This window comes from Netta rufina, assembly GCF_964035555.1.
Source record: "Netta rufina genome assembly, chromosome: 9".
NCBI lineage: Eukaryota > Metazoa > Chordata > Aves > Anseriformes > Anatidae > Netta > Netta rufina.
In genome coordinates, this window is record NC_140132.1 from 7,428,436 (window position 1) to 7,452,893 (window position 24,458).

At 37.8% G+C, this 24,458-nt stretch overlaps 1 protein-coding gene across 1 annotated transcript in view; it reads right to left on the bottom strand.

The window, feature by feature from the left end:
- Positions 1-1,072: 1,072 nt before the first annotated feature.
- The window catches only part of CLSTN2 (calsyntenin 2), a gene marked incomplete at its 3' end in the record, with an annotated part of 79,168 nt that continues 55,782 nt past the window's right edge, over positions 1,073-24,458 (bottom strand). The window contains exons 8-15 of the mRNA XM_084292331.1: positions 14,421-14,587; positions 10,787-10,935; positions 9,146-9,369; positions 6,193-6,363; positions 5,430-5,575; positions 3,842-3,965; positions 2,045-2,229; positions 1,073-1,282 (exon numbers count right to left, since the gene is read on the bottom strand). Of these exons, the coding sequence (XP_084148457.1) occupies positions 1,073-1,282; positions 2,045-2,229; positions 3,842-3,965; positions 5,430-5,575; positions 6,193-6,363; positions 9,146-9,369; positions 10,787-10,935; positions 14,421-14,587 (1,376 nt within the window). The remainder of the gene's footprint in view (positions 1,283-2,044; positions 2,230-3,841; positions 3,966-5,429; positions 5,576-6,192; positions 6,364-9,145; positions 9,370-10,786; positions 10,936-14,420; positions 14,588-24,458) is intronic.

The following is a 24,458-nucleotide window of genomic DNA, read 5'->3' on the forward strand; positions in this document are numbered from 1 at the left end:
ACAGAAGAAACAGGGCATAATGTTTTACAGAATGAAGCCATACAGGAATTCCAGCTGGCATTCAATAAAGCAAAAGGGAACTTTTTCTTCATGTAAAAATCATTGTTTAAATCCCAACTGTACATACCTGTGGAATAATGGGGTCACTTATTTTCCTCTACTTCAGTAAGATACTGCAGCAAGCTAATGATTTTACAAGACAGACAGTTAAAGTATTGATTTGCTGCAAATTGTTCAATCCATAACTAATGAGCAACTCTACAGGTTTTCAGTATATCAATTCCATTAGAATTTACAGTTTCTGTAAGATCATATTAATTTGTGGATATACAATGGTTTATTTTATTTTTTGTAACCTTCAGCATCCCCTTGTTGCTGGTTTGTTGATTTTTTTTTTTTTTTTTTAAACTTTCTTAAGCCTCTATGGGCAAATTGGATAAAGTCCCTGTCTTCAGGGTTCTGACAGCATTCCTGAAAAATACACTGTCCATTTTTACATAGGCGCACATGCATCCCAGGTCAAGTCCTAAATATTCCCTTGTAGAAGACAGTTAATATCCAAGACGGCAGGAAGAGACGACAAATGGAATACAGTCTCTGTCACCTGTAGCACTAAAACTGTCCTAATTTGAAATAGAATTATATTTTTACACCTGTAAAAGTGTGAAGCCAAATGGCTGCTGTGTTATTTGGACCCATATAGATAAATCTTCATAACAAGCTGAAATCTCTCCTGTATGAAAAAAATAGCAAAGGCAAAAACCGCTATGGATTGAGTGACAGGACTTTTGTCAGAGGCCTGTGATACAGAAACAAGAAATTGAAGCCTATACTTGCTAACAGATCAGACTCTAGATTACTCTATTACTGGTGATGCCAGTATTTTTGCACCATGCGTTCTCCAAGCTTTGTAGGAAAAGGGTCAGTTCTATCACCAATTACTACAACATCATTTTAGGCAAAACAACAGTTATAGGCAAGCAGAAGTTCAAATCCTGTCAATGAATTCATAGACTCTGAAAAGCATTGTATTGGTGGTTACAAAAGGAGCAATGTGGCCAGAGTATGTACGTTAGTATGGCAGTGTTGAATCATCCCACTCCAACTGCTCTTGCCTGGTGGCATTCTGTTTGTCTCCCTTTTGAACAATCACTTCTTCCTCTTCCTCCTCCTCCTCCTCTTCACTTTCATCGGATTCAGCACTGGTCGTGTCTTCCTCTTCATCTTCTATGTCTTCTTCCTCCTCACTCTCCTCTTCTGCCTGGTGAGGCTTTTCATATTTCTATAACATATTCAAAGAAATGGAAGAGACAGTAGAAGAAAAGAGCTATTCTTGCTAGCCAGTGGCTACAAGAATGTGAACCCTTACTCCATATCATTTAGAAATGTTTGCATGCTGGGAAAATCTGTTTTCCACCATTTGTGGGTATTAGACATCAAATGAATACCATTCAGTAGCAAATACTCAAAACCTATTGTAACAGGAATGGAATATTAATAAGTGATACCTTTGGCAGTCAAGTGATAATAATCACTTAATAATAATAATAATCACTTAACAATCACTTATAATAATAATAATAATATAATAATAATCACTTACAATAATAATAATCACTTAATAATCAAAAGGGATACCTTTGGCAGTCAAGCTGCCAAAATTTAACCCGTCAGTGTCAGTTTCTTTGACTTGATGATCATTTCTCCTTCTTTAAGTGTATTAGTGTTTACAGTTAAAAAGGTTAAAAACAATTTAACTCCATCATCTTGGGTGCCTGGTGTGCAAAGGTGGATGGCGAAGTGGTGGTGTACCCAGGAATTCTGCACAATCCTATTTAGCAATTACTTATGAAAACAAATATTACCATGGTGTGCAGAGTTCAAAACTAAGCTGGGATCCTCAGTGTGTGTACACACAACTATTCTGCCAAGCCTAAATAAATGTCCTCTGAAGTAGGCTTTAAACTTACTGCTAAGCAAGCTACCGGTCCAGACAGTATCTCCTGGTATTATCATAATATAATAATATGCTTCAGTGATGTACCTCCATGGGGTTGACAGTAATAGTCAGAGCAGAATCATCCCAATCCATTTCATTTTCTTTACTTCCTTCATTGTCTGTAGAGCTGTGCTGATGAGCTGTCCGAATTCTATAGATCCCCAAGGCTATGATGACAATAAGTATGCTCACACAGATCACAATAACAACAGTAGCCACACTTGGAACAACTGGAACAAAAAGTGGAAAAGCAATAGGCTTATATCTATGGACCAAATTGCCTGCAAAACACTAAACACATTGTCTATTTTTTTTTCCTTCTCAGCACCTGTTCCTTTGGCTTGAGACTCTGTCCATCTTTCTGACATCTGCTTAGGACTACAGAAAGTAGTGACATATGCCCACCTCCTAGGGGATAGCATACATGAACAGCATTTGCAGACACCTACTAATGAGTATTACAAACCTTTACTAAAAAGTGATCATGCCTAATGTTTACTTTTTGAGCCACTTCATTATAGATGACAAGCAGTCAATCAGTTCAGTATCAGTTAGTTTCAGAACAAGTGTCTTTGCAGTTGGGGTCAATTAACTCTACGTTGTCTCCTTCTGATTATAGGTAACTGAAGCATTAACATCACTTGTGAGAAAAAGTGTATCTCCAAGTTTTTATTTTAGAAGGTTTCAATCACTTCAATCACTTCAAGACACTTCAATCCCCCCAAACTAAAATAAAGCATTGCCACTCTGTTTCCATGCATTACAGCCTTGCTGGGAGACTCTTGAGGATTCAAGATATTTTTCCTCACTGTTCTGTTGCATTCTGAGAAGCCTGTGTCTTCAGCTAGACACAGGAAGGCATCTCTCTGAACTATTCTTATGTTATCAGCTTCATAACTGTATGTGTTAGTGGAGAAGTGCTGCCACTTTTATGTACCTTTGCTACCTAGGCACTGAAGTTCCAGGAGCTACAGTAATTCTGTACCCCATTTTGGTGCCTTGCCTGTAGGAATGCTGAAATCAAAACAAGTAAAAAAAGAACTAGTTTGCAAAATTCATTTTGCAATAGCAGAATATCCATACAAGTTTACAGAAAAAATCAGTAATTTTCTAACCATAACTATCTGTAAGTACTTATGATTACCTGCCCTTTACATCAGCTTTACTTCCTTACACATGTATCATTAAGCTAAAAGTATGTCAGAATCCAGCATTGAAACAGATAGCTTTGGCCTGGGTTTAACTTCACTGAAAAGGTAGGGCAGATATTTTAACTTAGACAGCCCAAAAATTCAGTTCAAATTCTGTATTTAGTGTATACTAATGCTCCCTGTGCATGCCTAGGAGCAATTCTGCATAGAGCTCCAGACCAAGGCCTGGACAGCAGCTAGCAGAAGCACTGCACCAGTTATTGCTTATATATATGTATATTTAGTTATATTTATACTTATATTTATATATAAATTACTTCTATTTGCCTAGGAACAGATGGACAAAAATTAATATGCCATAGAAATACAGATGTATAAGGACAATATAAGCATAAATGTTACCTGTCATACCATTCAATACTAGAAACAAGACACTTTGTTAACTAGGTGGGTCAGACTACATAACCTTTAACGTAGACTTAAAAATGGAAAACAGTTTTTAATTCCAAAGCACCTCCTTAGGAGGAGAGACTTCAATGTTGCCATCTGTCATAGCTGTGCAATAATCAGGGTGAGGTTTCACAAAGTGTAACTATGGACTTCAGAGCTTAATTTGTTGACTAGTTTGAATCACAAGGGAAATACTGATGTACCAGCATCATTATGAGCAGACTGAAAAGGCATCACATACCTGAGTTGTGAACAGTACTTATGCTTCCCTCTGGATGGTGGACAGACTGGAGAAACTGCGGCTGTACTATCATATGGTTTACATGATCCATAAAGTTGGAGTTTGAGCTGTGTAGAATATTAACCTGGCACAAGTGAAGAATAAGTGATCAGATACTAAAAGGAAGAGCTCTGTATTCCAAGACAGCTGGCTCCATAATAAATTATATTGTACTAAGAGATTCATCAGCAGATAGGAACATTATTATATATCCCTTAAAGGTCAAATTTATTCTTTTAAACCAGAGAAAAATACTCAGGTTAGCATATTTCTGATTTCTAGCATTAGTGGTCCTTCAGTTGGAGACTTTGAAGTGGCGCGGAAAAGGAATCTCTTTTTTGATTTTCCTGTATGGATAAGTAGTTGGTTTTTTTTTTGTTTGTTTGTTTTTGTCTGTGTTGATCACCTTTTAGATGTTCCCTGAAAGTTAGTGGGAGATTTGTCACTAAGGATACTGACAGACAATATATCAAACCTGTTGAGATTAAAACCAAAGACAGAACTAAAAGAGGTTTCAGCTATTCCTGCGTCCCTACTTTCAGAGAGTAACCTTCTTTGAAGGTACCGTCCATTCTCCTCTGTCCTACTCATTGTTACATTATAAGCACAAACCCTGAAGTCATCGTCAGGGCTGCAGAATGCTAAAGTAAGAAGAGATTTCAATAGGACTTAAGTATGCACAGACCTTCAAAACCAATTGTTAAATTTTAGGTTGCTTGGTACCTGGGTTACAGGCTAGGTAACAGATTTATTCAGGCTAGGTACATGATTCCTGCTAAGATGCATCAGCAGCAACTCTCTGTCACTGGAGCCATTGTGACGCACTGGACTTAGTATCAGCAAAAAATAAGCTCAAAAGTGCTAGTCAAATTTTCCTTTGGCAACTGACCATGTCTAGGTAGTACGAACGACGAAGTCTATCCTAAGCATTCATTACCTGTATATTGACTTTCCTTCTCAAAGGAACCTGAAATCATGTAAGTTACCAGGAATAATCTCCATCTAATGAAGAACAAATTATAAAGCTAATTATAAGGAGGTAGTGCTTGGCAAAAATGAAAAGGGTGAATACTTCAGGAAAGACAAGTGTAATGGGTTAAGTTAAAAAATAACTAATGTAAGAAAAATTATGAGGCTGTGATGATTTACTTCCAAGCAGGTGTACATATCTTCAAAACAAACACCCCCACCCCAAACAAAAAAACACCTGTAGGAGATTTCATGTGACAGTTAGGTTATGGAGAACCAATGATGATGACCTTATCCTCCATTCCAATTGAGAACAAGTAATTCTCTCTTAGTGGATTTCAAGAGACGCATCATCTTCTTCTCAAATATGCAGCTAACTAGACAAACCCACACTGAGGAGTGCTGACAAATGTCAACGTCCTCTTTGTACAGAACTTAAAATGTTTCCTCTATGTGATTATTGATAACAGAACATGTCACTCATTCTACAGATTTTAGAGAAACGTCAGTGTCATTGACGATGAGGCTAGTGCTCAGCCACAGAGATAGAAAAGAAAGGCTTAACTCAGTTATTGCTTACCTCCAAGTTGAATTCATTGCTGGTATAACGCCCATTTAGCTCAGAGCACTTGACTCTGAACTTTCTGTCAAAGGTGGCAGAAGTGTACCAGTTACGATATCGAATCTGCCGAAGAACCAGCTCATAGTTGTGCATGGAGTCCACACCTGAAATGGTGGCAGTGAAGAAATATTCACAAAATGCTGTGCAACAAATGCTCTGTGCAGTACAGGAGAAATCAAAAAGCCACAAAAAATACAAAATGGTCTGAAAATGGCAGTGAATCAAATATTCCCTAACAGCGAAACTGCTTTTGGAAAAGAATGTAGGTCCATAATGGAGAAGAACAAATGTATCCATAAAGAATTAGAATAAATTACTAAATACCTGAAATAAATAAATAAATAAAAGTCCAGTGAGTTACCAGCACTGAGTGGAGGAGCACTGAGGAATTCCCTTATCCATACATTCCACTGTTATGGTACGCCAGAACCCTCATACTTTTTTTTTTTTCTTTTTTTTTTTTTTTTTTCTTCTGTTTTTCTTTTTAGGGGAGTAACAGGAGGAGTGAAGAGATTAGGCAAAGCTGTGCTGTATTCATGGAGGACAATGGATAAACACACCAGACCCAGAGAGCAAGAAGTAACTATGCTTTTTGAGACACAATCTTTCCTGGAGTATTTTAAAGGTAGCACACCTCAGCTTTCTTTCAGATTAGTCCTCTCATTCCAAAGATTTACCTGTGGTGGGAAGAAATAAGGGAAGGCAAAGTCCATGAACATACCATAGATCGAATATCCTGCTGTGGAATTTGTAGCATCTAGATGTTTTCCTTGAAGCGCCACATGATCTAGTTCTAAACACTCTTGTTCAGGATCTAGTTCTGCACCACTGACCAAAATATCACAGAAATCCAAGTTGTGGAGCACTTCCTCTAATTCCACTGGCTTCTTGGCTGTGAACACATAGCATATACCAAGAAAAAAAAAAAAAAAAGAAAAAAAAAAAGGAAACGAAGAAACTAAGAGAAATGCTCACAGAATCCCAGAACAGCTCATTCATTTTATGTGCTTTGCATTGGGGCTTTCAGTTTTTGCAAAGATGGCTGAATTTTCTTTACTCAAATTAAAAACAGTGTACTTGAAGCAAATCAAAAGAGAAGTGTTGTGACTGTTGAAATGCTGTCATGATGAAGGCCTACAAATAAATACTGAGATAAAAGATAAATTGCTCTCATAATAAAAGGCATTCAAGAACCGTACCGTAAGCAGAAAACTGGTATTTGACCCTGGAAATAAATTCATGTTAACAATTCTGATTTTTCGGTACAGTATTGATCCCAGATTGGTACTATACATTCCTTCTTCTTTTTTTTTTTTTTTTTCAAGGAAAGTTGGACTGAAAAAATATGTCACAAATACATCAATGTTTTGACGACTTGCTCAGTTATTCTATGACCCATAAAGAATTTGCACTGTAGCAAGAACACTATGCCATCAATCCAAGAACATGGTATTATCATAAATTGCAAGAGCCTGTGTGGTGTGACTTAGTGAACTTGAGTTCTGCAATGACTACTTCAGTAAGTATGACTTTAAAAAAAAAAAAAAAAAGTCTGCCCAAAAGAAAAGTACAATATCAATTTATTATTTTTATTCTGTGGTAAATGTAGCCCAAAGGGTCTGACAAGACTGTTTAACCAAGCTCTCTGAGGATACCATAGGCACAGAGACTGCAGTCTTGGAAATTAACACCCATTTTGTGACTTTCATTTTGGGGGAGGGTATGGGGAAGCAACGCATAGCCAGAGAAGTCTTAGGCCCTGGATTCCCAACTCCTGGTACAATGAATTTGGATATCTGAAATCTAGGTACAGCTGAAAACAGCTTTAACTTATGCCAAAAATGCAGAGCCATCTCAAATTTGCAGGATAGGCAAATCTGAATATTGCTAAGCCTGATGAGTTGGACTATTTCTTGAGACGTTATGACAGGCAAGAGCTGGGTTGCAGAGCAGCTTTGCTGCTCCTGCTACCACTGGGCAAACAGGAAAGGAAGGGATGGCACTTCTGGCTGCTGGCAGGTCATACTGATTTCTCTGCTGAGGCAGGACAAGCAGCAACACTTTGGCATTGCAGGGGTCCCCTGCAGGTAAAGAAGGCCTCAGAGCCATAGTCATGCTGCTGCCTGTGGCAACTGCCTGCTCTGCTTTTGATGAGCAACAAACCTAACTTGTCCTGCGACTGGGGAATACATGGTGACTAAATCAGCCTCCTCAGCCTTGCCATGTCATGTGCATCTCTCCTACGGTTATAATGATCAAGTTATGTAACTTCCCAGTAAGTGGAAAAATAGGCACAGCTAGATACAGGTGAAGATTTATGGCTGTCTTTGTTTTGTACTTTGGTCTGTCAGATAATATCGGGGCTGAGAAAAATAGGTCAAGCTGTATAATGCAGGAATGGAGAAGCAGAATTCAATAATCTTTTGCAAAACACAATTACTCCCCTAACCAATTATTATCTGTCCATTTTAACTACTCGTAGTGGATATAAACAAGAGGTGGCACATTAGGAGGTACCTGACTTCTAGGCAATTAAACAGTAGTTTAAGAAATGCTGCTATGTTCCATCTGAATGTGAGACTCGGGCTTTTTAGATTGCAAGGTAATTGCAACAGTAATTATAGCAAAAAATTTATTAGGAAAAATTGTGATATACAAGATTTAAAAACTATACTGAAGGGCAGTAGCTCCTAATTCACTGAGCAGTTTTGGAGCTGTCATAATATTTAAGGACATAGAGCATCATAAATGCAGTGCCTCTAAAGTGAAGGACAATGATCGCTCTTTTCTACAAAAGAACTAATTTTATATACCTTAATTGTATGCAGTTGATATTGTGATATAATGCACTTTCCAGCCTTCAGAGGACAGATGTATTTTAAGGCAAGCGATAAGCAGCATTATTACAGAGAATACCTTCAGGGAATCCATGCCCCTTCACTTGCACATCATTAATGATTTTATCTTTTCAAGAGATGTATATCTAGTAGCTCCTTATACTAGTCCAAGAAATACTGTTTAGAATGATGCCTCAGATTACTAAGCTTTTCATTTACTTTGCACAGAAACATCCAAAAGAACAATTCCTTTAGACAGATAAACCTTATTTATATATTTGAGTATTCACCTAGTGTCAAATAATACTACACACAATCTTCAACTATTAGAATAAATTGTCATCACAACATCTTTGCAAGTAATTACATTTCCATTATATAGGTGGGAAACTGAGGCACAAGATGACTACATTACTTAAGTATCACCCAAAAGTCAGCAGAAGGTCTGGAAACGTAAGAACAGACTAAAACAACAACCATAGTCAATTGCTGCTTTGCTCTGTATTAGTACAATTAATAAAATTCTATCACAAAATCTAATAAAAACACATTATTAAGCAGAGTATGTACAGAAGAGCAGAAACAAAGTAGTCCAAAGTACGTGACACTAAATGGGAAAGCTGACCTTTTTGAAGCACACCTTGATCTATCAAGCAAATAGGGATTTATTCACTTTTAAATCTAAGTGAATGTCTTCAGTACAGTGTTAATGTTGCCTAACATGGAATAACTTAATTTGTCTGAAAAGACTTTGTGGTACTTTTTTGCACTACTTTTTCAAAAAAGGAGGGGTTATATTACACAGTAAATAATAACATTTAAAATGAATCCACAAACCTCCATCATTTTCTTTTAAGTCCACTGGATGCTCCATTTTAGTGACTGTGCTGACAATCCTTATGTCAGGTAACAGAGTAACACCTCTTTCACTTTCAAATTGTGCAGCTGGTCTAGCAAAGTGGTCCATCCCACTTATTGTAATCTTGGGCTCATTGGCCTGAAACACCATTACATACGCATCGATATCTGGGATACTAATGCAGATATCTTCACCAAAACATCTGAAAAATACATTATTCATTAACTGCATGTAACACATTACATATCAAAGGTGTGTGACACTTCCACTGTCCAAAGCCCACTTGATGCATCTGATTCTTTTTTATTTTCTCACTTCAGTTTGTTCCATATTTTGACAATGCCACACATAAGGACATGCATCTGTATGACCACACACACAGGCTAGCAGTGACAGTAACAGCTCTATTCCTCTCATCCCCTCCCACATTCACAACTACTGAATTTATGTAGGGATAGCATAACAATTAGCATCATGACAAACTTGATCTTTAGTAAGGTCACTATGAGAATAGTATTTTGATATTTAACTGACATTTTACAAAGTAGTGCATGGATAAAATAATAATAGTTAGAGGATGACAACTAAGTGTAGTAAACCTAATATTCAATTCTTACAGTCATATCTAATGAACGTGATGGGGTTATCTTGTCACAAGTGAGTAAAAGGGCCTAACTATCCATTTAAATCGGACCCATCATGAATTATTTCTGGCATTCCCTAGTATTTAGAGGGGCCTACATTAACATTTCTATTTGAATCAGCACTGTGCTTTTGAAGTCGACCTCCTGACACTCTACCTTACAGCAAGCATCTTGGCACATACCATGGAACAGCCTTGGAGTGTGCAAACTGATCTCCTTCCAGTGAGACTAAATTGGAAGATGCTCTCCAAGTGTGGTCAACCCACAACACTAAACTAAACCTAGTACTGTACACAGGGTGGATGAGGGATCCTAGCACTAACCGTTTTACTCTCAAAATCTGCTCTCACTGCTCTGCACAACTTGCTGTAACAGAGAGGTACCCCTTAGGATGCTCAGGAGTGGCAGATGGTTCTTTCTTTATACAGAACTGTAAACATTATAGTGTAGAATCTTTCAATATTATTGCACGACAATGGAAGGAAACAGATTTCTATTTAACGCCAGTACCTTGGTAATGACAGCCATATAAGAATATAAACAAAGACGATTTCAAGCATACTTCAGAATGTAACTGTTCTTGCAGCCATATAGTCTGTTAGAAGTAATAAGCCTCATTTAAAAAGCCATGGCTGTAAGTGTATCAGAAGACACTATAACTTTTTAAATGAACATTAAAATAAGAATGCAATAAATGCATATGCTGTCCAGTCAAGTCCAGACTGTGTGTTCCAGACTATAAACAGAATGCAAGTAAACTGCAGTCACAAGAGAAGTTTCTTGAAAGAAGAATAGCAATGCGAAACTACAAAACAAATAAACCTAAAAATAATGAAATTCATACTTTTTGTTCAATAACATAAAAGAATGATTTGGCAGTATAATTTAATCAAAATTATTCTTTTTACTTCCCCAAAGAAAAAAAATAATTAAAAATATTCCTAATCTAATCAGTTTAGCTGAAGTACAACTTACTGGACTGTAGATGAGACTTTGAGACGTCGTACGCCTGCAGTAGGAAACTGTCTAGAGTTGATGTATGAGACCTTTCGGAGAGCTTGATTTATATTCTCAATGTCATCTCCTTCCATGACGAGGACTGACTGGGAAGGGTTGAAGTGATACTGGGGGAAATGCATACAATTAGTATTTAAGGTACCAGGTACAGAGTACAAAATAAGACATTTTAAAGTAATGTTGCACAGACATAAGTTTAAAATCTAATGATTTAAGAAAAAAAAATCTTAGTGGCTATTGTTGGCTGAATCCATATGTTGTTCCTTCCAAAATGTCTCATGTCAGTCATCTATTTCATATCTTAATAATTACTGTTATAATTACTTTTATAGTAAATTAATCCAGATATTGTAATTTTTCCCAGTCTTATCAACTTTGGTGATACTATTTCTGCAAATGTAAAGTTCAAAACTTTTACTGCCATCATTATTATTACTGGTTATTTTTTTGTTCACATTCCTCATATAAAAATATTCACTTCAACAAGAGTAGTATGCAGAAACATGTTTTTCCTGCTTTCTGTTTGTTTTTACTCTGGACTATCTTTCTGAGATATATTTCCACACAAATGAACAAAACAATTATGACATTATCCTCTTTGGTCTTCATTAATGTCAGACAGAATAAAGGGGATTCTCCTGTCTTTTTCTCATGATCAATAAGAGTGTCATGATATAAGACGTAACTGCTGCTTGCACAAAGCCAGCTGCTCCTCTAAGCCAACAACCCTTGCAAAGACGGTGGCTGTTCTTGTAGCCCTGACTGTCCCCTGTCCATTGCACTGAACATAAAACAGTCTTGCTGATGAAGAAAGTTTGCTACTATATCTGCATAGCAAATGTTTGATTTTATCTTCACCATAATTCATCTTGATTTCTTTTTTTTTTTTTGTCTTTTAATTGGTTCAGCAAAGTATCTGCATTGCAGAGAAAAGCAGATTAGCCCCCTTGATTTTGTACCATACTACTGATAGCACAGAACATAAAGAAATGCACAGAACACAAATAAATCCACCCTTCTCTCACACTGAAAAGCTGGATATTGATTATATGAGCATATTCTCTAATATACAGACAATGTCTCTCTACGTTTCCTTAAAATGAGAGGTTAAAAAGCAAAAGAGCAAATAAATAAACTGTGAAGAACAAAATGAAACATGGGGTTCTCTGCTGAGAACACTGGGGACTGGATTGAAAGCTTGTGCAGAAAGGTCTGATGCACTGAAGGGTATTTTTTAACAAAGAGGACTAACATGAGTCACAGCCTGCATACACTTCTCTTTTCCATCTGTAAGCTAGCAATAGTACAAAATAAAATTAGCAGAAGGGGACTCTAGCTAGCTAGTTAACTTAATAGCTCAGCTGCCAGAACAGCTGGAATGCTGCCAAAGGGACTGGAGAAAACCCTAGTCTGAGCCATTTTTGTCTTTCTCATTAAAAAAGGCTAAAAATAGTGACGGTTTAGACAGTGTCTCTGAGAGCTGTTACAGATCTCTAAAAGTTAGCCTGCAGACAGAAAAGGCCCAACACTGCTGTGTCAGGAACTGTATTACAGCTACATTGCTCTTTCCTAGGTGGCTGAAAGGTGAAGCTTCATGTGTCCGAAGTGTCCAGCAGAAATGTCTCCCAGCATCAGTTTGCCAACATTTAATCAGGTAAGTGCCATGTAAATGGTCACACAGAAACTATCAGCTGTGCAACTGTGACACATGTCTGTGTGAGATCAGTTATTTTATTTTTGTCATGAGAAACTCTTTATTAATTTTCAGTTGAAGGTCAGGTGCTAACTGTTCCACTTTCATCTGAGCTTCTTTTTGTAAGCCCCAATAAGAAACCCTACCATTATCCATCTCTGACTGCTCCTTTTGTTTTTGCCTCCTGCTGTTACACAGACTGTTGATCTGTCTGAGAAGGTAGAAATGAAAGCAACTTTAAAGAATGGTGTAATTTTAAAGAAATATTAAGAAAATGAAAATGTTTTGAAGTTTGGTGGAAAACAGAAAGGGGGGGGGGGGGGGAGGGGAACAATCCCTCATCTTAGTTTTTGCCACCCCATTGCTAGTACAGTAAGAAAACTGATCACCTGTGCTAGAGCAGCAGTGGGGGAGGTATAAAGGGTTTTTCCAAGCCCATGAAAAAAACAGATTACTCAAATACTGTCAAATTTCATCATGTGACAATAGGAGAGGTATTATGATGTTTTTAAATACCAAGCACCAATTATGCACTTCTTTAATTCAAGTAAGACCCAGCAAAGAACTTACTGGTATTAATATACAAATTCCTAAAAACCCTAGCCACTCATTGTATGCATCATCCTTTTAAAACAGCTTTTACTCATAAGTGTGTCATTTTTCTAGGAGTGGCAACCATGTGAAGTTCGTAATAACGTCCTAGGTACGATAAAGATAAAGAAATAATTCAGGGGTATATGTAAAGGCTGGAGCTAATAAAGCCCCATAACTTTTCACTTTCAGTTTACATTTTTACCCTTGTTTTCAGAAACACCAGTTATACTATACCACAGTAATTTATCACCTAGACAGGTATCGAGTGTGTGTTAGGTCAGTCTCCTAAATGGTACAATGAAAAAGTTCAGCTAATAAAATGTAGTACGTGGCCCTTCCACTGCATAATCTAGCTCAAGTGCTGTAGCACCAACCTCCTCTCCCCTGAAAAACGTAACACCAAATATCCTGTGTTGTTTCGCAGACTACATAGTCTGCATACAAAGTATCTTCCCACTTATTTGAATCTGAAGATCAACTCATTTGGAAGATGGTATTGTCATTTGTGTACTAGGAAATAGCTTAACTGTGTGTTTACACTTAGGGCAGAAGAATACCTGTCATCTAATAAAAGTATCAGTGCAGAACAAGTTAAAATGCACTTCATGTAAGCATTCTAGAAGTTATACTGAAGATTCTACAAGTGTATCCAAAAGAACAGAAGTTGTCTTTATGAATGCAAAGCAATCTGGTCACCCACTGTGTCTACTGAAACGGCATTTCCCTCTACATGTTGTTCTCCAGTCTTAGAAAAAGTGTTACAATAAAGATAGTCACATACATAACGTGGATGGATAATATTTGTAAGCAAATGTAAAATTTGAAGTTCTTGACTTTTTGTTGTCCAGTTTTCATGTCTCATAACATTGTTTTCCTCTTGGAATACACTCAGAATTTTTCAGTCCTTCTGCATTGGGACTTCTTTCTGAGCTGCCTCTAGATGAAAGATACTCTACTCACATTTTCCATTGCTTTAAAGCAATTCAAAATTCAGTAATTCTTTGAAACAATGTCTGTTTCTGTAAAACTACCAAAATGAGCATGAGAACATGATCTGGCAATTCTTACAGACTGTGAAATATCAGCAGCAGCCTACGTTCTGTGCGTCTACCTTTGCAATATCAGAAACATTTTTCTTTGCAATGTCACAGCTCTTCTACCATTCCCCTTTTTCTTTGCATGACTTTATGGGAAATTACATTGCTTTTGGGAGCACATTTGTACTGTGTGTACTCTACCTTGGGCTCTCCACTTCATAAATCAGCTCTACATTTTTATCAAAGATGATGTCAGTTCATCCCTTACCTTTATTCCTTGGCCAAGACTCTCAAGTGAATTAATATCCAGACCTTCCTTGCAGGCCTGCAAACAGGAAATCACTTTCTGGCTCTCAATTTTGCCTGGGCGGATAGTTAGACTGGCTAGGCTGCCGTGGAAATACTGAGCAAACCTGGGCTTGGTGACTTCCCCTCCTGCAAGAAAGAGAATATAAAATGATTATTGATACCAATACACAAAACATGCACCTAATAATTCACTTTGTTTTAATGTATGTTTAAAGAGTTGAAACCCATTTTAGCCAAGTACTTTTGAAATTCCATTTATTGTAGTAAGTAGAATCACTTTGTGGGTTGTTGGATAGTACCTAGTAGCAGCCTGCCTTTAAGATGATTGTCAGTGTTTTCCCAGTATTGTATTCATGTATTTACAAAGTTGTGATAAAATACTCTGAGATGAAAGATGAATTCCCAAATCTGTGTCCAAGGAAGCATTTACAAAAATGAATTGATGAGATTATTGGAGTGATCAAACATGATTTAAAAAAAAAAAAAAGTTTAAGGTCTAATGTTTATGCAGAAACTGCACTTCCATGTTTTCTACTGCAAAATTTCTTACACAGCTTTTTAATTTCTCCTCCAAAAACATACTACCTGACACTTAGATGTGCTAAGAGTCATGTAAGCAAACTGCCAGACTCTCTGCAAACTATTGTCTCTAAGGATATGGTATAAATTCATAGCAGTGACTCCACACCAAGACATACCTCGATGCTAAAAGGCGTATAGTACCTTACCCAAACCAGCTTACTTGGTGCTAGATCAGGTCCCATCAGTGTATGTTGCATTAGTCCCTATAGCTGTATTCTATTCAGCCTCACCCTATGCAGATTCAAAGGAAGATCGATCTTTAGGAGTTGTCAATAAAATGTGATTATATACTGCCTGCACCAGTGATCATAACATCTAAATTACTCTTGGGATATTTAGTGATTTACTCATCCTCCTCTAGGAGAATTTTTTAGAGCTTGTCTTTCCTGCAAGTGCTAGCTGAATCAGTACGTGTGAATTACTGCCTGCCTTGCGTGAGAGGACCAAGAAAGCCACGCAACAGTGAAGCCAGGCAGACTAATGGGATTAGTATCTGATAAGATGCTATAATTGGTAGATAACGCATCGCTTCAGTGTTTGTAGCTTTAGTGTCAAATAACCTATGCATGTGGATACCATGCAAAACAGCTCAACCTTGAACTTTAACTTGGGAATGTGTGTGGAATGGGGTTAGGAGTAGGGGATAAAATGTCAAGTTCACTTTAGGTTGATGTTGCTACCTAAAAGCCTGAAAACCATCTCTTTTAGTCTGTATATTATAAGCACAACGACGAAGGCTCAAGTTATGTTATAGAGTAAGGAAAATCTGCACTGATGTACTGAGAGAAAAGTAGATGTCTAGGCTTCTGTCCTTTTACGTTAACATTGCAGCACAAACTGCCTCTCTTTTTACCCCAAAGAAAGATCCTCAAAGAGAGATTATTCTTTTCTACTTTTTCATTCGTCCATTAATTATACAAAAAAAACTTTCTCGGGGCAGAATTTTGTAGAACTTTCATAGAAGCGTTCATGTCTGCAACAGCTGAAGTGCAGGATATGTTCATACTGTAATTTAGGCCTTTCTGATACTTACCCAAGACAATTATTTGGTAAATAGGTAGTGTACTACAGGGACATTAGATGTTGTTATATTTATGTATTTGCATTGACTTTAAAAGTACATATTGCTACTAATACAACAGCAATTTTTCTGAACTGAAAAAGGTAAGACAAATCGTTTTTGTTTGTTTGTTTGTTTTTGTTTTTTGTTTCTTGTTTTTTTTTTTTTGTTTTTTTGTTTGTTTGTTTGTTTGTTTGTTTTGTTTTTTAAAAAAGGAAGAAAAAAAAAAGCCACCCTCTCCCTGAGAAGGAGACAAAAACAGATGAGACCTTACAGAAGAAGGGAATCACATTGTGCTTTGAAGCTTCGTATTCTCATCTCCCTAACAGAATTCTGAAGACAGAAAATTCGAAGGCTAAAACACCAACACTAATCCTGGAGCTTTGAAATTCAGAAACCTGCAGTAAGTCTGCCAGCAGATCTTAATAGTTCTGACGAGACACAAAATGAGAATCAGTCTCAGATAAGCTAATGTATTTAAACATGAAACTAGCTCATTAAAATGTATGAAGGTATATACAAGAAGCTAGAACAAAGAATTAGGTGCTGTGGCTACGCTTGACAGTAGCAAGCAGTGTAAAACAGCTGAAGTGAGCCTATAGAGCAGCATGATTGGTACTTACAGCCATGTATAGAAATTTCATAGAGTCATAGAATAGCCCAAATTGGAAGGGACCCATAAGGATCATCAAGTCCAACTCCTGGCACTGCACAGGTCTACCCAAAAGTTCAGGTTTGGAATTTTTGGAAGTTGTTTCTTTACTGTAGACTAACTCTTCTCAGGTGCCATCAACAAAACATTTACTTGCCATTCAAACGTAATAGATGCATGGCTGGAGCACAAAGCCAGTTTAGCTTCATCTAGAAGGAATTCAGTTCATGTGCTCTGACACTGGTCCGCAGTGTGGACAACAGCAGCAGAGTGGGGATGACCAGGAGATTGTTAGAAGTGCAGTCCTGGTCCAAGCTGACACACTGATGTGGATGCACAAACACAGCAGCTCTGTAAGTGACTATCTTCAGTAGAAAAATAGCTGAGAGTAGCTACTGTCTTGTGTCAGTCAAGAAAATCTACAAAACTATGCCCACAGTTACAGCAGGGTGATTCAGGATGGAACAACTGCACCGTAACAACTGATAGCAGGGTCTGAAGGCACACTGGGGGATGATGATACAGGCTGTCCCCTAGACCCAAGACAAGAGCAGCTGTAGTTACCCATTTTTGAAAGTTGCCGTAGATATTCTAACCTCTTCTGAAGACAGAGGCTCCTCAAGCAATCCTCTCCATTGATCACAGCTCTTTATAGAGTTGAAAGTTTATTCCTAATAAGGAATGTGAGCTGTCAAAATATTACCCTTTTCCTTTGCCGGGCTAACCAAAACCTTTATGTCTTTCTACCTAAGACTGTAGACTCTGATCATCCTTATTGCTGTCCCTGGAACTCCTGATATTATCTGAAGTACAAATTACAGCCCTAGAGGTCTTCTGAATGTTATGTGTGTCTTACATAGGACATCCCTGCTAATTCAGGACAGCATGAATACTAGCTTTCTCCACATGAATAAACAAGAGCAATTTTATATGCACACTTACTATCTGACACTTTATTAGAAAGAATAGACTGCCAAATAAGTGTTCCATAAGCACCTTTTGCCAGAGTTAAAGACAAAATGATATACCTGCCAATTTTATCCTCTAAGGTGAACAGAAGTCATATCTGATTCTTATCACAGTGCTTGCAATTGTAGCGTGTAGACAATTGCATATACTTCTGCCTCAGCATTTCAGAATCTTCTCAGATCAATGGGTATGTTAGCTTGTTGATGTATTTCAATAGCCAGTAATTACTGGATTGTAAATGGACAAAGTCTGACGCCATAAAAGTGGGAAGCAAAAAAACGAAACTGTCAGTAAAACTGAAGAGATAGCCTAAAGCCAATCTGCTTCATTCCTGTACACCAGCTTTGATAAAAGGGATTATGGGGACAATAGTTCTCCATTCTCAAAAAAGATTGAGGAACAAAAAAAATGTTAGAATAAATTGAAAATCCTCAGCAACTGACTGTTTTACTTCTGTCTGTATCAGTGTTTTATTCATGCTTGGTTCTCCTACATTACCAAGTTTGCATGCCATTTTTCATTCTGCTTCAGCAGCCTAATATTCTTCATGTATGTGGCCTCAGCTTCTCAGTATGTTCAAATTTAGCCCAGGATGGCAAATCTCCAAGTCCTAGCCCCTCTAAAATTCTTACTTCCCAAAATTACAAGTGTGTAAGGATGTTTAATCTGGTATGAGAATGATAATTCTGTAGCACATTAAAGGACAGCGTACTTACAGCTAGTGCTAGAAGTAGCAACTTTTTTTACAGAATATTATCCAAATCCTTCTAAATACTGATGTTTTCAAGTATCATCCCTTGATCCTGAGCATGATACACTTCATGCCTATGCGGCTCCACAGGCAGCTGACAGGCAGCGCAGATGCACTGCCCTCACTGGGCAGGAGGAAGGCTGAGCTGCGCTCAGAGAACAAAGTGGTGCTCTGGTAATGGTGATCCTGAGGTAATCCAAGTGTCCTAAATTTGTTTCTCTTTCCTAATGTTCTGGTGCAGTAAAAGCTACAGTGTTTTGCAACACAGCATCTACAAGTTTCTACCCAGAGGTCAGCCCATCCTGTTAACCTAGATTGTCTCAGCAAGTTTTATGGGATTTTTTTGCTCTCAGAGTCTTTTTGTCATTTCTTATCAGTCCCATACAGCTCAATCAAACAAAAACACCATAAAGATGTTACAGTAGTATCAAGACCTTCATCATAAGAGAATATAAAACTTTACTCCTCAACTCCATTACATGTTGTGTTTCACTCAGCTCTATGTTTATTGATTATTATGGATTAATATGCTGTGAGTATTAATTCTTGGGGGGATAACTTAAGTAAGTTAAGACTTACTTAAGTGAATAATGCGAAAGATAAAGGAAAACGTAACCTTCCTTACAGTCAGCTGGGGGTTAGGTTGATGTCTGCAACACATGAAAGGCTAAAATAACCTTTTAGAGCAACATTACTTATTCTCATTATAGCCACTGAATTACAAATCTCAGCTCCTGTTTTTTCCCCTTCCTTCAATCACCATTACAGCTGTGATGAAACACAGGCCACAGTGTTATTCAAATCTGAGTGATAAAACTGTGCATTACTTTTTCACCTGACCCAGCACTCCCAAAGTTTGGCAGATCCAGATGGATGAATGTTGGCTTTTTGGCGCTAATTCAGTCCTCATAATGGGAAGATGGTGTCAACAGACTGTGGGAGGCATCCAGAGGAACTGTCAATGTATATAATTATTCACTATAATGCTGCTCACTGCTTAGTCACTGTCAAAGTGGTTTGCATCACATTTCTCAGTTGCTAAAATAATAGCTATCTTCTAGAATGGGATTCTTCTTGTTCTGTGCTGGATGAAATCTCTTCCGCCTTTAATTAAATTAATGCAGGGAAAGCAGGGCAGCTCTGGCACTGGGGCAGAGGAATCCATCCCACCAGAACTTTGCTTGGGGTCACCCTGACAGAGTCTGAGTTAGTTTCCTTTTCTGCTAAGTGTGACTGTGGGGGTGACCAGGGAGAGCACACAATGACACCAGGACACACAGTAGAAGAAGGTCAGAGAAGTAGAGAAGGGTCTTCTGGTCTCCCCACTAGACAAAACCATTATAGAAGCCGATTGGGTTATGGTTCCAAGAAAGAGACAGCTTAGACATAAACCAGGCACTGGGCTTAGAACAGGCTGGAACAGGACATACAAGTCAGAGGAGGACACATGCAGCAGAAAAGGCTGCGCCTACACGGTAGCCCTCAGTGGGGAGTGATCAAGCTGCCAATGAAAGCAAGACTTCACAGTGTTACTGTATTTTGCATATTCCTTAACAGTCACAAGCACAGGTACAACTGGTGCTTGAAATTTCAAACATAAATAGACCAAATGTAGAAATAACCCACTAAATTTCAGATGAATATGTTGTAGATGCCTGTCCTACCTGTGTGCTGATCAGTTGGGATGATGCCCTTACACATGGAGCAAAACAAATGCTTCCAACATACACTTCACCTTGTCCTTAAAATCTCTCAGTAAGTCATAATTCTGGGGGTTCCTGTCATCTAGCAAACACTTTCTGATCCCAGCCACAAGAATGTTCTATTATATACGACACTGGAGAGTTCAGGAGAAACTGAAGAACTTGAAGAACTCCCAGGGTTCCAGGCTTCAGATTTCAGCATTAAGGTACAATCATTAATGAAGTAAAGGTTATTTTCATTAATCTTTTTTTTTTTTTTTTAATTTAATTTTGTGTTGATAAAAAGTGGGACTGAATTTGATTACCATTGAATTTCACAGTGATGTTGCTTTGCCATTGGAGATGAAAAGGGCTGTTTTCATTCACATAACAATCTCCAATACACAGTCATGCCTTTCAATCAAAAATGAGTCACTTTATTAAGCTCACAGATCTTCTTTTAGGCCTTTCTGCCCTACCTTAATAATGAGCAAGTAATTACCAAGGCAGTCTAAGCACATGAGGTTTTCACTGGAAACGATGAATCAAGAGAATTTCCAACTGCAATGTGATTCTTCTAAGATATTATAGACTCTGGTTATACTGAGCCAGATAATTAAGGAATGATTGATTATTCAGGGTCCCAACAGAAAGACTGAAGTGAATCAGGGAGCTGCTGCAAGACAGTCTGGCTCTGAATGCCTCAGGTCCAAGTCCCAGAATTTATCCCATCTCCTTATTAACAACAGTTTAGGGAGCTGGATTTAACTCTCTGTCAAGCAGATTTGCTGTTAAACAGGAGAAACCTAACATAGATTTCAGGCAAGACATAGTTACAGACTCAAGTTTTTATACTCCCTGAGCTTCTTAGTACAAACACACACACACACATATTGTAGGTTTTTTGGTTTGTTTCTTTTGCTTTTTAATAAAATTCAGCTAGAAATTACCCAGAAGATTATTGATCAAACCTGGCCCTATTTGTCTGCCTCTGCTCTTGGTAGACATCATAACCTGATGACCTTAAACAGACAGCTTTAGGCTTTAAAGCATTATGTGAAATAGGACAAGTACAGAGAATGCTAAAGGCTACCTGCTCTTAAGTATGCATATGCTAATTTTCTATATCCAATATGTCTATAGATCAAAAGCTTTGTTTAACTTGTGCTATTTAAGATAATTTCTCTGAAGATAAGAAAAGCAATCCACCCTTCTAAAATAACCTTTCACATATGTTTGTAGTTCTGCAATAGCCAAAGTCCCAGTGAAGTTTTTGATGAGAAGAAGAGCAATAGAGAGAAAGAATATTGCTGTACTAACAAGCAGTAGTATACAGACATTCAGTCACATTATGTTGAAATCTACCTAGATGGTCTTGCATTAATTTGTCTGCTTGTCTCATTCCAGTGATGCCCTGGTTTGGTGCAGCCTACGCCAACCCCCAAGGCAGCATCCACCGGGATTATGCTATGCAGTAGGGAGTAATCTCTATCTGCAGAACATCTTAATTCTGGGGGACGTGCAACACTGAGTGACACAGGCTGCTGCTGCAGTGCCCACAGCGTGGCCCTCAGTGTTCTGATCCCTCTCCAACTTCGAATTCTTACCACACCTCTCGTCTTTAATAGTAAGTAGGTTCTCTGACTGCAACTTCGTGATTGGTATGTCAACAGAGTGTTTAGAAGATAAGGTTATTCCACAGGAGTATTTAATAAAAATTTGGTTTCCAGCATAGATTAAGGAAAGAGGAAAGTGAGAATACAAAACAAAAACAAACAAACAAAAAACAAACCAGAAATTGCTTAGAAACCAGAAGATGCAATAGCTTTCTGCTACATTCACGATAACAGAGTTTGCCTGTTAACAGGCTTCTTCTAAAGATCTTCCCCTGCACATTGTGGCTGGCATAAATTAATTGCAGTGTGAAGCCCTCCAGCACTCCACAATGGCTGGCATTATTAGAAATAATGACTTAACATGACTTACAGTCACGGTAAGCTACAGTATAACCTTCTGACAAGTCATTAACTTATGCCACAGCTTTCCTGACAGGATTTTGGGAATGCTACATTTAAAAACAAACAAACAAACAAACAAAACAAAACAAAACAAAAAAAAAACACACTGTGGGAGGGAAAAGGTATGAACTTAAGACCTTATCTTTTCAAAGAATCTTAGAAGAAATCTGTTTGCAGTAGGTGGTACAAAAAAAGATTAGACTACCAAATCATGTAATTTGCTGCCTTTTTCTGACTGCCTTTGCCACTGAATGATTAGTAACAAAAGGATCAGAGTGAGACCATATAAACCTTGGTTTAAAGGAGGAGTTTTCGTACTCTCTAAAAGGGTTCATTTACTATGTTCTCAGATAAACTGAATCAAAAATAATGAACTTAGAGGCGAAGTTCCTAGAGTAAGATCCTGGAAAGTGCAGTTTGAGGAAAAGCTAACCTTAATCTGTTTGTTCGCATTGCTTAGAAGAATGAGACAGAATTGCAAATGCTAAAAGGGTGAATAAGAACAATTTGGTGGTCAGTGACCAAGTCTGATTCTGTTCTTGCTCTGATGTGGATTTGTTTTGGGTGATCTGAGGAAAATTCTCCTACCCAATTGATGCAGCATTTCATTCTTGTATAGTAAGAATAACTATAATTCCTTGCTCCAGAACTGTTACCTCTTCACTGTTTGGAAAGTTGTCAAGAATCTAGAGCTAGAAGACCTGATTTATGGGCAAAGCATTATTTTTTATTGCTACAGTAGAAGAGTTTTATGTGGACAGGGCTTCTCTGTCATGGAAAGTACATTCTGATGGCCAGATTAACAATTAATTAATCAAACGTATTGTCTCTAATATGTACGTCCAATACGTGTGTCACAATGTCACAGTTGTCCCAGTCATCACAGGCCATACATGACACCCTATTCTCAGCAGCCCAGAAGGACTCATCAGCCACAGACCTTGGTGCAGTAGCATAGTATGGGCAGCAGAACTAAATTCCTATTTTAACGTAACAACAACACCCGCCCAAAGCCTCACACAACTCTAATTACATTAAAAAAAAAAAAAAAAAAAAAAAAAATCTCATGTATTTTGCTATACTTTTCATACAACATTGTATAATAGTAACTGCTGTACTATTGCTACAACTGCTAACATATTTTTTGTCTTCCTCCAGACACCACAGCATATAATGCATATAGAATCTGTTCAGAAAGGCCAGCAATTTCACATGCATCAAGTTTGGTTGTATGATTTTTTAAGCTGTTAAAATTGGATACTAATTTTTATGTTGGCCTTGGTATGTTTTGACATTTCAGTGGTTTATTTGTCTGTCTGTTTAAGGATTCTCTTAATTCATTGTTATTTAAATATGGCTAAGTGAAGAAATACAGGTGCCAACTGTTTATTTTGAAAGCTCTCTTTGAGTGCATTTGCTGAAGTGCCATACTCTGCCCTTCTGAGGCGCCCTGAAACAAGAGCAGAAGGTGAGCCTTGAGGAGGTTTCTGTGATCCAGATTGACCATGTCTGCTTCAATATCCCTTCAGGGAGGTAGTTATGAGAAGCAGGGCTGGGTTCAGAGTCACTGCCAGGGTCACACACTTCCCTCATGTTCCCTTCCGTGTCTCTTTTGTTCTTGGAAGCACACTTAAAAGAAGTCAATTTTGTCCTTTAAATACCCTTGAGAAGAGAGTAATTTTACCTCAAGTTTTATTTTACCATTAGAAACAGAACAGCACTTTGGACCTAAATAACCCCATCTACTTCAAAGTTGCACCCTTGACAATCATCTGTGAGGCCACTGATCTGAACAAGAAAGTCCTTTTAAAGAAGATAAAATTAAGTCAAATCCTCAGCCTTTGGTATCTGCAGCAGAAGCTGTTAAGATCTATCAGGATACAAAAAGACCTAACCTAAGTAACAGGTGTACCAGAAGTCCACAGCCCTCGTCCCCACACTCAGTTCACTAAGAGCCCAGTTTGCTTAGCTCTGTAGCAGTATTATTTTTTTTCCCATCCTAGTATCACTGAAATTACAGCTCAGAAGTCTCCAGCTTGGGTCACACATACTATGTATTAAATGGACAGAAGCCACACCATTTAGCCTAAAGATAACCCTTTAACTCCCACCCCCAAATTAACTACCCCCACAAATGTAGAACAGTATCAAGCATGAACTACACAAAATTAAAAACAGGGAGATTTTTGCTAGACATTGTAACAGAACCCTAAATTAGTGTGGTAGCTCTGCCTAGATCTTCCCCTGTAAATTAACTCAAAAAAAAAGAAAAAAAAAAAAAAG